Source organism: Leptopilina heterotoma, unplaced genomic scaffold, assembly GCF_015476425.1.
Source record: "Leptopilina heterotoma isolate Lh14 unplaced genomic scaffold, ASM1547642v1 Lhet_58, whole genome shotgun sequence".
Lineage (NCBI taxonomy): Eukaryota > Metazoa > Arthropoda > Insecta > Hymenoptera > Figitidae > Leptopilina > Leptopilina heterotoma.
Window position 1 is genome coordinate 62,944 of NW_025111131.1, and position 17,827 is coordinate 80,770.

General features: G+C 28.1%; 1 protein-coding gene across 1 annotated transcript in view; it reads right to left on the reverse strand.

Moving 5' to 3' along the window:
- LOC122508867 (adenylate kinase isoenzyme 5) overlaps positions 1-17,827 on the reverse strand; it is a 254,215-nt gene that overhangs the window by 3,611 nt on the left and 232,777 nt on the right. Inside the window, exon 12 of the mRNA XM_043622465.1 lies at positions 7,021-7,261. Within this exon, the coding sequence (XP_043478400.1) occupies positions 7,021-7,261 (241 nt within the window). The remainder of the gene's footprint in view (positions 1-7,020; positions 7,262-17,827) is intronic.

The following is a 17,827-nucleotide window of genomic DNA, read 5'->3' on the forward strand; positions in this document are numbered from 1 at the left end:
GACTAGTGTATGGGCTTGATCTGAGATTATAAGAAACGTGAACGTCCAGGCTGTGTTGGCATGGTGCATTGGTAGGCGTTAGTCCCGCGAAAGGCAGCTATTAACTGGGGTTCGAGTCCTCACAGATGCACAGTGCAGTCGTTCACGCAGCTTATTTTTTCAGATCAAAAATTAAAATTCAAAAAATATAATTATTTACCGACAACCATATCGGAATAATTATCTTAAGAATAACACCTGACTCTAAACCAAAGAGTTCAATTGACTTCTAATAGATGTCACTAATTGCTGATATAGTCGAAATCTTCCTTAATTAATTTTGGAAATTGTTTAAAATTTATATTTTGCAAATTGGTGTATAATAAAAGGTTGATTTACAGTTCACTTCAATTTTAACACTTGGGGATATATTGTTCACTTTCGAACATTGAAGGATTTTTTCTGGTTTTTTTCTGACAATTTCTTACCATTCTAACCTAGAAACAAGGAGAATAAAAAAAAATACACTGTTTTGTAGTTTTTGCTGTCATCAGTGGAAGAATAGTTACGCCCCATCCGCTCATTTTTTGAAAAAACACTTGTAAAATTTTTGAACAATAGAATATCAAAAATCTATTATGATATTCGTGTTCAGCACTAAATTTGACTTTGGAAATATTTTCTCCGATAATTTTTTCGACCGTTTATCACTATTTACAATGGCAGACTAAATGAGTGAAAACAAGTAAGCGAGTATATCAAAATCACATTTGGGTACCTAACTCCTATGATAGATGGCGCTAGAAGCTCAAATGTGGCATACAATGTTTATTTCACATGACAAGTATACAGTGTAAAAAAAACTTTAATCGGCTGAATAGTTTTCTCTCCAGGACAAAGAATAGTTACGCCCCGCGAATAGTAATGCCCCACTCTACCCTAATAATTATTAATATTTTTTATTATTAATTAATTTTATTAATTAATATTGTTAATTAATTTTATTAATAATTATTAATATTTTTTATTATTAATTAATTTTATTAATTAATATTATTAATTTATACCTAATAATAAATTAATTAAATTTTTAATTAATAACAAATTAAAATGATTGTAAATATTTATTAATTAATTTTATTAATTAATATTATTAATTTATTTTATTAATTATTAATATTATTAATTAATTTTATTAATACCTAATTATTAATATTTTTTATTATAAATTAATTTTATTAATTAGGGGAGACTGGGGCGAAAAGTTAAACTGACAAAACCGTTAAAATTCATTATCTTTCGAACGAAAATAGTTAGAGCATTGCAATTTTTATTATAGAAGGGTGTTATAACCCTAAATAAATGTCCGGAGTTGTGTGCAATTCTGTTCATTTTTGTGGTGTCTATATTGAAAGTTTTTTTTTAACCTATTTGAAAATTTTTTCGAAAAAGAAAATATCAACTTTTAAGTATATTTTTTAAATTTATTCTCATCGCAATTTTTTTAGATCCTTATTTGGGTCCCCTGAAGAGATACCTAAAGGTATTTGCCAAATATCTTTGGTCAGATTTTTTATATTTATTGTTAAAGCCAAAAACGCACCCTGGGGCGAAAAGTTAAATAATGGGTGGGGCGAAAAGTTAAATGTATTTTTACATGTTGTTAAAAAATTTTTTTTTATTTTTCGTTTTTTTGGGTTTATTGGTTTAAAAATGATTTATTTGACATTGGGCAAGTACTCTGTCAAAAAATAAACCGGTTAACGTGAAATAAACCAAAACAATTTTTTTTTTAAATTTCAATTTTTTAACTTTACAACTATTCTAAAGCTTTTGTCAAATAAACAAAGATCTTTTATTTACTAAATTACTTGTTTACGTATACTTTAACTTATCTACTACTTATCACCTATCATAAAATAGTTTTAGTAGGCTAAAATAAATAGAATTTAACTTTTCGCCCCAGGGTGGGGCGAAAAGTTAAAAAAAACAAAATTTTCAAAAAAGGACAAAACATGTATTTTTTGCGAAAATATCAGGAACTTTTTTATTGAAAGTTGTAGAGGACAAGTTGCCCTACAATATTGATATACAAATATTTGCATCTAAGCGGCTTATATTGCCAAAAAAAAATCATTTATGCAAAATTTAACTTTTCGCCCCAGTCTCCCCTAATATTATTAATTTATACCTAATATTAATTAAATTAATTTTTTTTATTAATAACAAATTAAAATGAAAAGTTTTAAAATATTGAAAAGAATAAGAACAAATTTATCTCTAGCAAATAATCAGTCGAGCTGTCTAGTTATTAGACATTATTGCAGTGTCATCGACACGACAAACTTAGAACTATAATTTCTAGGAGTACTTTAAAGTAACGTTAAAAAACTAGACAGAAGTTATGTCTAGCCAATATCAAATTCAACTTGAATCTTTGATGAAGAGCGTTGGTCAGTAACTTTACAATTATTTACCAGTCCGCCTAGAATCAGCGTCCGTGACAAAAACTGTCCAGTAACTTGAACAATCGAGTGGTTCCATGACAAATTTCTACTAGGGTAAGGATTCCTAATCATTATGGTTAGGATCCAAGGATTCCATAAAGGATTTCATATGGGTTTTCATGTTACATATATAAGATTTCATATAGGATTTCACAAAAGATTTTATATGTGATTACATTAGGGATCCATTGTGAGAATTTTCAAAGGATTAAAAATTATTTAATTAAAAATTAAATAATAAATTGTATTAGCATTTCAAATCATCAGGAAGAAAAAAAATTCGATAAATTGAAACACTTCTTCTGAGCTATAAACTCTCAGTTATATAGTGTTAAAAAATCATGTTAACAGGGGGAGAAGTCGCTCTCGCCACCTGGCGGTGAAAGTATATGAACTGTAGTATTCTGTATCATTAATAAAAAAAACTACATGAGATTCTATGTAAGATCCCATGTGGAAAATTATATGGAAAATAATATACGATCTCACCTGGGAATTCATATAATTTTCATTCCTATGTAAAATCCTACGTAAGATCCCATGTAATTTCGGTTTCAAACTATGTTTTATGTTCTTTATTAATTTTTTTGTGATTTTGACGTGATATGTGCCAGATTATTAAAAATGGTTTCACTTGTAAACATTGCGACACAATCATGGTCTGAAGGTGCATAAGCATAAATTTTGTTTCAATATACCAGAAATATTAAAAACATTAAAGAATTTAGAATAACTTTTACAATTTTTTAGGAGTGGCCCACTCAAGGTTACACTTTTTTCATTCCTTAAAAATTAGCTATTTTTTAAAGTCAATTGTTTCTTCCAACTAAAAAAAAATTAAAGCCATTATGGTATAAACACTTATCTAGGGATCTAAACTAAAGCTTGGAATAGAAACCTCCGATTAATTTGCTTTCATAAAGAATTTTTTAGAAAAAAGCTTAGGCGGTCCACTCAAGGTGACATTACCCTATTAAATCTTTTGTGAAATCTTATATATGTAACATGAAAACCCATATGAAATCCTTTATGGAATCCTTTATGTATTCTCACATAGGAATCCATGTGGATTTTTATGTAGATACACAAACTCAAATTCCCACATGAATTCCTGCTCCAAATTGTGTCCCAAATATACAGGTGCTTTTACATTGGATCCCATGTGGATTCTTACGTGGGATCTGGGATTTTATACAGGTTTTTGTATAAGAACCCACGTAAGATCCCATGTAGGATCCCATGTGGGCATTTTCAATAGGGTACTCGCGTCTATTTTTTGTACATAAAATGGAGTTCTTACATACATCAAAATTGCTGGTTTCTCGGAACCTCTGGAAATATAGATAGTCCATGTTTTAGAAATTAGACTATTTAATTATATTAGTTAATTCTTTTATACTTTTTTGGTTAGGTTTCAATATAAATCGTCGAAATTTTTACGCACGTGGTGACAACATTTTTACTATTTTAATCGCGCAGTGTGTTTGAAAATTTACCTTTGTAATAATTTGTGTATTTAAATTTATTTTCATTTAAATGGCATAAATAATTAAAAATTAATAGTTTTTGCCAAGTAGATAAAATTGTGTACTTGAAAGATATAAAACATCATCTGATTAAGTATTGTATTTTGACTCGAAAATCTAGTGTCTATTAAGAAGTTAAAATACCAAGTCGTGTTTAGTGTAGTGGTTATCGTTCCGGGTTTCAAAGTGCGTATTCGTTAGGTTCAGGTGTTCGCATCCCCCCAGCGTCAAATATTTATTTCATAAGTTTAAATTAATTCCAAGGTATATAAATGAAAAGTAAAATATAAATATGTTTAATAAAATAATTAATTATTTTTTAAAATTATATTTACTTTTTCTCTTTTATTGGATAATAAGAATTTGATTAAGAATTTCAAATAATTATAATACTATGCTTGAATTTTATTACTTTGACTAGGATTATATAGTGGGTTCCTCTCGTAACTAGGAAACCTAGTCAATTCCTGGTATACGGCTCCTAGGCATTTTTTCGGTGTAAACTATTTCCGTTTGCCCAAGGTATACCACGAGAAGGTTGTTAGTCAGATTATTTATAAAAAATATAAAAATAAAATTACAATATTTTTGTATAATTTGCACCTTGGTAGGTTGGAATCAGTGTTATATACTTCTCGCTGGGAAATTAATGATACATAACTGAAAATTTTTATCATTAATACAAAGATTGCAGCAAACGACAAATTTGACAAAAAAATAAAATTTTTTTGGAAATTTTTTCAACTCAAGCATATTTTTTGAAAATTGTAGAAAATATTTGAAATTTACATAGGTGTGATCATTCAAGTTTTGCCTTTAATTTGAGACCAAAAGAGTTTAAAAATCTTATTCATATCATTATAAACGTCCGAGCATGTTTTTTGACAAATGCATTGAATTAGTCGATTTTGTACGGTTTTTGTCTGAAAATGCTCGGGCGTTTATAATGATATCTCGCTAACCATTTAAGATTTTTGAACTCCTTTGGTCTTAAATTAAAGATGAGACTTCAATGATCACGCCTATGTAAGTTTTAATTTTTTTCTACAATTTTTAAAAAATATACAAGAGTTGAAAAAATTTCCAAAAAATTTTATTTTAAAAATTTTTTGTCAAATTTGTCAATTGCTGCAATCTTTGTATAAATTATTAAAATTTTTAGTCATGGTATCATTAATCTTAGAATTTAATAATCTTTCGAATGGTATATTTGTTAATTTTCTGATATTTGTATTTACAAAAAAAATCGTGATTTAAAGATTGGCATGTTTTTGGACAGTGCGCATGCAACCGTACCGATAATTCCCGACGGTAGTGTACGTCCATTTACTTTTTTAATAAATCTTGCACATATAGCGAATTTTTTATTTACTATATATATTACCCAGTGGGCACAGGGACGTCTAAAAGACGTCTTAAAGACGTCCCTTTTTGTCCGCGGACGATTCGGGGACAATGATGGCAATGTCTCTGAGTCATCAAAAAGACAACTAAAAGACGTCTAAAAGACGTTCTATGTCTGGTCCAAAAGACGTCTAAGAGACATAAGAAAGGACGTCTAAAGTACGTCTAAAAGACGTCTTTTGGACGTCTAAAAGATATAAAAGGGACGTCTAAAAGACGTCTTTAAGACGTCTTTTGGACGTCCTTTTTACATTCCTTCAGATCTTAAATAAACATTTCTTTTATAACATTTTCTAAGTTGAAATTCAGTAACATTGTATTAAATTTATTTTAAGTTTAATTTTATTTTTCTAAAATGTGGAGAAATAATGAAAAAATTCCTACGAAGCTGGGATCGAACTCGGATACCTTGGGCTTGAAACACTGCGCCTTAAGCACCTCAGCCGTTCAAGACAGATATGAACCTCTACAAAGTTAACGATCTCACTTGTCAATGAAATGAATTTAACTTAGAAAAATTCCAATGAATTTCACATTCATAAATTTCTAAGTCCAAGTTGAACTTAGAAAATAATATTTTCTATTTATGAAAATTTTTCAATTTTAAAATGTTGAATGAAAAAGATGTCTTTTAGACACTTTAAAGACATCTAATGGCCAAGACATAGAACATGAATAGGACGTCTTTAAGACTTCTTAAAGACGTCTTTTTGTACAAGTCCAAAAGACGTCCGCAAAAAGACATCCTTAGGATGTCTTTTGAACAAGAGTGCCCACTGGGTAGGGAGCGTTCACAAATGACGTCACGCAATTTTGTGAACGCTCCCATACACTGAGAAAACGATTTATTCGTTTCAAACATATTTTGTTTAAATCAAACTTAAATTAGGCAAACGGGAATAGTTTGGCGAATGTCAGCGCAGTGATAGCTTTACTTTTTTGTAAATTTTTTCGAAAAGTTGACTAAAAAATCAATATTTACAATAAATAAGAATATATTATTAACTTTTTTAGAAATTTAATTTAATTATTAATTAATTTAATTTTAAAAAATGTTGGCCCCTCGTTTATATAAGAAACTGTACTATTTAGGGGCCAAAAATCGGTTTTTTATTTTTTAAAGTATGAAGTACCCTTTCAATCATCTTGCAAAAATTATATGTTACTTTTGAAATGACAATTATTTTGTAGAAAAAATGGCGGTAGTGCCATTTGGTCGACAATTTTTTTTTATTAACTGTTCATATTGTATTATGCAAAAAAAAATTTTCATGAAAATCGGTTCAGCCATTTTAGAGGAAATCAGAATTTTTGAATTTTTTTGAATTTTTCAAAAAAATCGTTTAACTCAAAAACAAAATTTTTTTTCGAGTTGAAACTTAGTGAAAATAAGTTTCATAATAGATCAAAATTATTCCCTAAATGTAGACCCAATCCAGAAGGGGGCACTTTTTACATGCTTATACTGCTACGACCTTTTGCATTTAATTAGTATTCAAGAATTGTATTTAAGTTTCAATACGAATTAAATACAAAATTTGTATTTAATTTTTTGTTCGCCTTTATTAATTAATTATAATTCGTATTAAAAAATGTAAATTTACCATTTAATTGGTTTTCTATTTGCTTGACAATTCCATTTTGATACGATTCAATTTTTTGGCCCCCGTTGATGTTACCGGGGGCCATCCAGTTTGGGTGTTCTGAATTTTGAACTCCTGAATCTTGATCTTGATTAGTTTCCTCAGCATTAACTTCCTCTTTTCTTCGAACCCATTTCATTAATTGATAAAGTGCATTTGCAAATTCTAGTTGAACATTCTCCACATCCGTGTCGCCGTCAATCTAGGAAATTGCAAGAAAAACTCGTTATAATTAAATAAATTTTGCTCCTAAAAAAATTCTAATATTATATTTTACATTACCCAATGGGAAATGCCAGTGTAGTGCCGATGTTCACCACTGGCTTAGTACTCAGACGATTGTTCGGCGTAGTCTAGCCGAGCCTCGACAATTAGTGCTGGCGCAGTACAGAATTTTTGTTTCGCCAAAGCTTGGACAAGCCACGACGGCAAGTGCTGGCTGAGTATTAGGGTGTCCCAAAAAAATAAAAAGTTTTTTTTTATTGGGTCTCATCCCCTAAAATTCTTTCAAATTGTGTAAAAATAAGAACACAATATTTGGAAATAAAAAATTTTAATATTAACCCGTGGTTCAGAGCCTTTGAACCATAAGAACGCTAAAAATGTAGTGTTTTTTCATTTTTAACATAAATATAAATGTCAAAATATAATGAATAGGGTGTCATTGTAAAGATAATTAAATTACCTTTTGATCCATATGTCATAGTATAAGATTCAATGAAAATTAAGAGTGTTACAGTCGATTAAAGATTAAATTTCATGAAAATTTTGATGATTTTTATTTTTTAGACACTCAAGTAATTTGTACTTTTTTTACATTAAACAGTAAAAAATATTTAGGTTTTAATTTTTTTATTGAGAGTCTGTAACATTACGAAAATTTTTAGCCCTTGTGGACCTCGATTTGATTGAAAATGACAATTATACACTAGATTTAGTGAACGAAACTATTTTTTTTATTCTTATCATTCCTTCAACATTTAGAGCAAAAATTGAAACAATAAATTTAGATATAACCACTAAACTTACTAAAATCAGTGATAAAAAAATACTGAAGTCGCTGATTTAGAGTCTAATGTCAGTTTTTCAAATTTCAAAATGGCGGAGAACTTCGTAAAAGTCGATCGAATTCGTCTCAAAATCGGGTAACGGATTTTGAGACGAATTTAATCGACGATTAAATTACGGATTTTTGTAATGTTACAGACTCTCAATAAAAAAATTAAAATCTAGATATTTTTTACTGTTTAATGTGAAGAAAGTACTAGTTACTTAAGTGTCTAAAAATCATCAAAATTTTCATGAAATTTGATCTTTAATCAACTGTAACACTCTTAATTTTCATTAAATCTTATACTATGACATATGGATCGAAAGGTAATTTAATTATCTTTACAATGACACCCTAATCATTATATTTTTACATTTATATTTATGTTAAAAATGAAAAAACACTAAATTTTTAACGTTTTTATGGTCCAAAGGCTCTGAACCACGGGTTAATATTAAAATTTTTTATTTCCAAATATTGTGTTCTTATTTTTACACAAATTAAAAGATTTTTAGGGGATGAGACCCAATAAAAAAAAACTTTTTATTTTTTTGGGACACCCTACTGAGTATAGAAAAATTGTTCACAACGCTCTTTGCCAACATTGCTTTTTTGACATAAACTTGAAAAAAATTATAAAAAAAGTTTATAAATGTTTATAAATATAAATTTATTGAAAAAATTAATATTTTACTTTTCAGTTGTTCATTTTTTATTCTTATTAAATTTAATAATAACAATTTAACACAATTGTCTAATATTGTAAATAATAAATTACTTAAACAAAATTTAAACTTTAATCTCAATAATAATTTGGTTCCTATTAAAATACTATTATACTTCTTACTATGAATAAAAAATTATTAAAAAATTACCACGTAATTTAGGAATTACGTAAAATGTTAAATGCAATAAGTAAAGTAACTTAATTTTTAAAAATTTAGTTTAATTTATTTTATTTCAATTTATTATTTCTAACGTATCCCTATTTTTTTCTCATCTTTGACTCAATAATTGTATGTCTGAATGATACTGAGATATTAATACTTTACTGTACACATGTGTCGTTAGCATAGTGGTTAGAGCGTTAGTCATAGGTTTGCGATATTTCTAGATTCCAATCGTTAGGTACTAAAATATGAAAATCTAATGCACACTAACTGTAATTGTTTATTATTTAATTTTTAAATGTTGTAAACAATTTTTTTCTACTTCATTTACTATATCCATTGTTAGTCTCCATCTTTAATACAATTTCTTTAAGAAGAGAAATATTTTATGAATAATAACTATTTATTAATATTATTTACCATTTTGTTGTTAAATTATTTATAATTATGAATTTACGACTAATTAATAACAATACGGCATTTATTGCGTCAATATTCTCAGCCAGCACTGGTCCAGTGCAGCGCCAGCGCTGTCTGGCAGCACTGACAGACAGTACTTCAGCAGCGCCAGACGGCGTTAAGTAGTTAGACAATGTGAGTTCCTGGCGATAGTTCTCAAGGCTGCCGCTAGAGGCGCCACTAGCGCTGCAGTCAGTCAATGGCGCGTGTTTTTGAAATTAGTTCGCGAGGCCGCCACTAGCGCTGCAGTCGGTTATGGCGCGTATATTTGAAATTGTTAATTTCGCGGGCATTGCTCTCTACTATATTTTTCTACATACCTGGGATTTTTCCGGCACGTGAGATAATCTGAGCGGGAGGTTTGTCGTCGAAGTATAATGATGTGCACCGTCGATTATTGTCCGGTACACACCATTAGAATTCGACTGTCGATAAACCGGTTGTACTCGGAGAGGTTTTCTACAGTTTCCCTCTCCACTGGCGAGAAAACCCATTAGACGGGTGGTACAGGCAAATGCGAGTACTCCTAACCTCAAAGTCGTTCTGTAGAAACGCAAAAACAAGTTGGTATATAAGAGTGTGTGTTCTGACAGTTGGCTAAGCCTGAAGTCATTTAAAAAAAAAAAATTTTATTTTAACGAGTCTTGAAAATTTTGTTCTACAAGACATGTACATATCAGGATATTTTACTTTAAGAGCTTCCTTATTATATAATCATTATAAAATATACATTACAATTAAATGTAAGTAGTTTTTTATCAGTTGATATTAATTCATTGTTGAATCATAGTTGATGCATTAATGACTCATTGTTGATTCGTTAATGATTCATCGGTGATTAATTAATGATTTATTATTTATTCATTAATGGTTTACGGTTAAATAATTCTTTAAAGATTCATTATTGATTAATTTCTTATTAATTTTTCGAATAATAATAATTTATTAGTTAATGATTTGTCTTGTCTATATAACTACACAGAGAAAAATTATGTGTTAAAAGTTTAGTTTCTGTAATTCTGTACACCAGAACGAGAAGTCTTTAAAACCGTGGGACCAATGTTGCGCGGAAGGTTAGGTACATAATCTGAAACATGCGCAATGCAGAATATGTGCTAAACTTCCCTCAGATATACCAGATCATTGGCGAATATACGTTGACAGACTTTTCATTTCAAGAAGGGTAAAATGATGTTTTTATGTTACTTAATCGTATGAACGTGTCCACTATTAATACAGTTCAAACTAATAAGTGGGTCTCTACTGAACGAAAAATAATATATTTTTCTCATCTAAAATTGCGCGAAATTGTAGTAGAGGTGGGGGGGTGAATCTAAAAAAAACAACATGACATCATTTGGAAACGCTTCCTAACCAATTGACAACACTCCAAAAAATGGCGTCTAAAAATAAGACGTTTAGACGTTTATAAACGTCTTATGTCCAAGGAGAGTCCAGAATAGAGTCGAAGCCGATATGAACGCGCTGATACAACGCGCTCGTCCTATGTATTCCATATGGACGAGCGCGTTAATATCAGCGCGTTCATACCGACTTCGACTCTATTCTGGACTCTCCTTAAATAAGCGTCTTATTTGAGCGTCTTAATTGAAAAACATAACCTCTAAATACATGCATTTTAGAAGGCAAATAAGACGCTTATAAACGTCTAAAATGTGACCACGTAAACGTCTTAAACCAAGACGCTCTTTTTTTACAGTGAAATATTTCAGTTCATTATTGGTTCATTATACCCTGACTTTTCCATGACTTTTCCCTGACTTTTTCCCTGACTTTTTACTAATTTTATTTTTGCTTTCTTGCGACAAAAATATGGTAACTGACATATTTAGCAATAAATTAATATCTAATGATAGAAACAAAACGATAATAAAAATCTTCTAAGTTTTGTTAAATTAAAAAAATTTTTTATTCACAAAAAATTTTAATTTTTGTATAAATTTTTAGAAATTTCCCTGACTTTCAATGAAATTTTCTGCCATTCCCTGACTTTTCCCTGACTTCCCTGACCGTTAGACACCCTGATTAATGACTCATTGTTAATTCATTGTTGATTCCTTAATGATTCATACTTGATTTATTTATGATCCATTGATGATTCATTAATGTCTCATTGTTAATAAATTAATTATTGATAGTTGATTTATTAATGGTTCATAGTTGATTTTTTATGATTCATAGTTGATTTATTAATGGTTCATAGTTGATTTTTTATGATTCATTCTTGATTCATAGTTGATTTATTAATGACTCATTGTCGATTCATTAATGATTCATTAATGACTAATTGTTGATTTAGTAATGCTTCAGTGTTGATTTATTAATTATTTACTGTTTATTCATTAATGGTCTGTCTTAAATATCCAACTTTTATGGAAAATGAATGATGAAATGTTATAGTAGTAGTGAATAAACTCCATACATTAGGTTGAAAAAATTATCGATATCGAGTAAAAATGCTTGGTATTGTAGATTTAGTAGATTTTAGTAGATTTAGTAGAAATGATATCTTATTTTAAAATAAATAGATATTTTCTCCAAATATTTTTGGGCTGTAATATTTAGTAAATAAATGTATTCCAAAATACCTGCATTCAGATAATGAGAAGAAAATAATTTTACAATTAACAATTTGAATCAGAAACGAAAATGAATAAAATTACTTTTAATCAACATGCAGGAATCTAAAAAATGTCAGTTGTTGAACGATTTAATAGAACACTTAAGAGTGAAGGTGTAAATTTAGAAGTTGTTGACACATTAAAAGTACGTTTTTTAAAATTAAGAAAAGTACCGCAGTGAAGACCAAAGTTAAAAAAACATGATAATGTACGAGTCATCAAATTAAAAAACTTCTTTGGAAAAGGCTATAATCCAAATTAGCTAACTAAAACATTCACCATTGGGGTCGTCTATAAATTAATTAAAACATTTATGAGGGAGGGTCTAGCTAGTTCTTACGAACAATAGAAAAAATTGAGCTAATGTATGTAAAATACCTTACTAGGAGGAGGGGGGAAGGTTAAATTTTAAAAAAAATATCTTACGTAATTTATGGACGGCCCCATTGACAAAGTTGTATCAATTACACCTGTGACTCATAAGATCAATAATTACTATAGGACCAACCAATAAGTAAAATATCCTGGTACATATCTTGTAGAAAAAGTTGTCAAGTCTCGTGGAAATAAAATTTTGATTAAGTGGTTAGACTTTAATTATTATCAAAACAGTTGGATAGATGAGACAAATCATTAATGAATCAACTAACAATTATTGTTGACTATTGAAAACTACTTAAATTTTGTATTATAATGTATATTTTATAAGGATTTTATAGAGAGGAACTTCTTAAAGTAAAATATTCTGATACATACATTCTATAGCAATAGTTCTTACGACTTATGGTATTAAAATATTTGTCAAGTGGTTAATAGGCTTTGATAATATTCTCATAATAGTTGGATATATAAGACAAATCAATAATGAATTAATAATGTTTTATTATTTTATCAACAGTGAATCATTAATGAATCAACAATGAATCATAAATAAATCAAGTATGAATCAATAATGAATTAATGTTAACTACAAATTAATCAATAACGAATCAACTATCAATCATAAATAAATCAACTTCAAAACATTAATAAATCAACAATGAATTAATGTTAAATATTAAAAAGCTACTTATAGTGAATTATAATGTATATATTTTATAAAAAATCTATAAAAAGGAACTTCTGAAAGTAAAATATCCTGATATATTTTATAATACAAATCAATAATGATCAATAATGAACATTAATGAATCAGTCATAAATCATTAATGAATCAACTAACTAATTAAGCAAGCCAACGATTTGTCAAAAAAAAGGCCAAACGAGTCTTTGTCTTAGTCAAAGTGATAGTCAAAGTCTTAGTAAAGTTAACGTTCAAGTCTTATACCAAGTCTTAATCAACGTCTTAGTCTAAGTCTCGGTCAAAGTATTGGTCACAGTCCAAGTCTTAGTCATGATCAAAGTCTAAGTCAAAGTCTTAGCCATGGTGAAAGTCAAAGCTTTAGTCAAATTCGTGGTCAAAGTCTCGTCCAAAGTCTCGTCCAAAGTCTCGTCCAAAGTCCTAGTCTTAGTCCAAGTCAAAGTTTCAGTTTTTGACTTTGACAAGAGTTAGTCTTAGACTTAGATTTACTTTGATTTTCTTTGATAAATCGTTGACTTGGTTTAGATTTTAAATAAAATTTCATTCGTAATTAAAAATAACAGCAAAATGAATTTTTTAATCCATTCTGGTGTTATTTTTAATACCTCACGATTTACTGTGTAAGGATTCGTATTCAATTCAACATGCTCCTTTTGTCAATACCACGAATCCAATCTTGTCAAAGTATAACTCTCCTAGTTAAGTCAACTAGTATAATTAGTCATTTTGAAAGTTTTCTTAGTTGTGCATGCGCATGTTTCTGCTTTAGCGGTATTTGGCTCTGTGAATCTTGAATTTACGTGAATGAATCGTGGAATTTTTTTATGCATATAGAATGGGTTTTCTATGTCTTTCACGTTTTAAAATGAAGCTATTACATTGTATATCACTAACATAATGTAATTATAAGTAGTCAATTATTTCAGACATTTTAGATTTAGTTCCAGTCTAAAATTAATTTCATACAAGCGGTATTAACATTTTTTAGTATTCTAATTAGTTTTGTTAAAACGTACTTTACCATTGCAATATGTAATGCATGGATTTGGATGCATTTACATTGAGTTCTTGACAAGCAAGTAAAATGGTGTATATTTAATTATTCATTTCTTGTTAAGTCATTAATGATTCTTTAATAATTCATTGTTAATTTCTTAATTATTCATAGTTTATTCATTAATAAATTGATTGATAATGAATTGATTTATAATGATTTATAGCTGATACATTAATGATCCATTATTTATTGATTCATAGTTGATTGGTTCGGTATAGTGGAAGGTTACCCCAACCTTCCAGTGTTAGTTTGCTGCAATCTTATAAGGTGTAAGCTTACGTTGACCTCATACTATACGCTGTGATCTTGTTTTAAGATTACAGTAACCTTGCATGTAATCTTACGTTAACAGTAGGTGTAAGCTTACAGTGATTTCATTATTATTATTAATTCATTGCTGATTAATTATTGATTCTTTAATGATTCATTATTGATTCATTGTTGATTCATTGTTGATTCATTATTGATTCATGGTTAACTCATTAATGATTCATTATTGATTCATTGTTAACTCATTAATGATTCATTATTGATTCATTAATGCTTCATTATTGATTCATTGTTGATTCATTGTTGATTCATTAATGATTCATTTTTGATCCATTCATTCATTGTTGTTTCATTATTGATTTCTAAATGATTCATTTTTGATTTATTAAGGGGTTACATCACTTTGACCCGACCAAAAAATACGCTTTTCAACAATTTTTATTTAACAATAGAAATTTTTTTAAAAATTCCAGTGTTAGTTTGATGCAATCTTATAAGGTGTAAGCTTACGTTGACCTTATACTATACGCTGTGATTATTGTCATAAGATTACCGTAATCTTGCATGTAATCTTACGTTGACATTAAGGTGTCAATTTTTTTAAATATAATGATAAGAGTACAATATTAATTCCCCTATAAATGTTTCCATCATCCAATTTTTTTAAGAGTTTCCTTTTTATAAAATATTTTTCAGATTTTTGAAAAATGTATTTTTATATATTTTATATATAATATTTCGATGTACTTTTCAAACATATTACAAATTGTTTAAAAGAATATTATTTAAATATTATGTAAAATTAATTTGTTTTCTATTTATATTAACCTTCTTGTTTCACAAAGTTGCTGGTGTATGGCTGATTCATTAAGGATCCATTATTAATTCATTATTAACTTATTAATGATTCATTATTGATTCATTAAAGATTCATTAATGATACATAGTTGATTCAATAATGATTCCTAGATGATTCAATAATGATTTATAATTGATTAATTATAGTAATTCATTGTTGATTCATTAATGATTTATATCTGATTCATTAATGATGCATTATTGATTCATTACTGATTCATGTTGATTCCTAGTTTATTTATTAATGATCGCTTATTGATTTATTAATCATCGCTTATTGATTCATTAATGATCCATTATTGATTTATTAATGATTCTTGTTGATTTAAATTTGATCAATTAATTATGCATTAATGATTCATTATTGATTCATTAATGATGCATTAATGATTTATTGTTGATGCATTCATGACTTATGACTGATTCTTCGTTAATTCTTTAATGATTCGTTAATGATCTATTAATGATTCATAGTTGACTCATTAATTATTTATAGCTGATGAATTAATGATCAATAATTGATTTATTACTGATTTTTCTTGATTCACAGTTGATTTATTAATTATTCATAGTTGATTCATAAAGGATTCATTGTTGATTTATTAATGGCTTATTATTGCGATTCACTAATGATTTGTATTATTCAATATATGGCATATTTTTTTAGAAGTTCCTCTTTACAAAAATTCTTATAAAATATACATCACACATAGCACGTTATCTTGCTGTAAGCTTATTCTTTAAGCTTATGAGTGAAGTTCGACAGGAAACTTAAGGTAAACCCAGAAAAACCGTAATATGTCTGCTTCATAGTAAACTTACATTATAGACAGTGTAGTTGCACAGTGGTTCAAAATTATAATTTAGTGTTCATAATCACCTACAGCCTACAATTTTGACTTTTTTTTAAATAAATAAAAAAAAAAAAGTTGCCTATTGTGGCTGCAATAATTTAAATAGTAGTTTAAATAAAAGTTAGGATAGAAAAGTAAATGTTTATAATAATTATCTCTCTATATTATATAAAGATTTCGCCGCCGGATTCATTGTTTTGAAGTCAAAGGTCAAAAGTCAAAGATCATAGGTCATAGGTCAAGAGACGAACATAACCTTAAAATTAGGTCAAAGATCATAGGGCATAGGTCAAGAGATGAACACAACCTCAAAATCAGGTCAAAGATCATAGGTCAAGAGACGAACATAACCTCAAAATTAGGGCATAAATCACACACTAGCGCTGCGCATGGGAAAATGGAAAACACAATTCATTCACAATTTATAGAATTATCCCAGCAAACACGTTACGTAAGTGTTACATAACAAATAAAGCACCTTGTTATGTCTCACTGTGACAATATTGTTATGTAACAACTACATAATGAGATAGTAACAATATTATATAACACTGTTACTGAATGGTGATATAATAGTTACATAATTTTTTCAAATAACTATTATATAACTGTGTGATATATTCATTACATCACAGAGTGATAATTTTTGTCTTGTTAGATTGTTCTCTAATTGTTACATAACTGTTACGAAACTGTGTGACATAACAGATACATAATTTTGTTATAATTAATAAAGTAGGTTACATTATTATATCACACTGTGACAATATTATTATGTAACCATTATATAATGAGATAGTAACACTGTTATATAACACTGTTACTGGATGGTGATATAACAGTTACATAATTTTTTCAAATAACTATTATATAACTGTGTGATATATTCATTACATCACAGAGTAATAATTTTTGTCTTATTGCATCGTTTTCTAATTGTTACATAACTGTTACGAAACTGTGTGACATAATAAATACATAATTTTGTTATAATTACTAAAGTAGGTCACATTATTATATCACACTGTGACAATATTATTATGTAACTATTATATAATGAAATATTAACACTGTTACTGGGACGTGATATAACAGTAACATAGTTTCATAACATACGTATTATACAACAATGTGATACATTCTTTTAAACTGCACTTAAATAAATAATAGGCAGAATGTGTTTTTTACATAGGCAATTTTTTCCTAAAAACAAAAGCAATACACGCAAAGCAATTGCTTATTCTTTTTAAAAAGAAATTTTTGCTTTAGTTCCTAAGGTTAACATAACAAGGCAAATTTTAATTTGAATATTTAGAGAATACTATATTAAATAATAAATTTATTTATTCCAATATTCACAACTAATCCAATGAAGAGATTAAACCTTATAAACAGAATTAATATTATATATATATATATATATATTCATTTTTACTATCGTGAATATAATGATAATGTATTTTTATAGTTTATTATTTAAAAATTAAAAAATTATATTTTACATTTTTATTAATTATATGTGACGCGATTTGAAGAAAGGGAACTTAGAAGCAAAAAATTGTAGGCTATGTTTGCAATTTTTTAAATGAAAATACAAAAAAGTAAC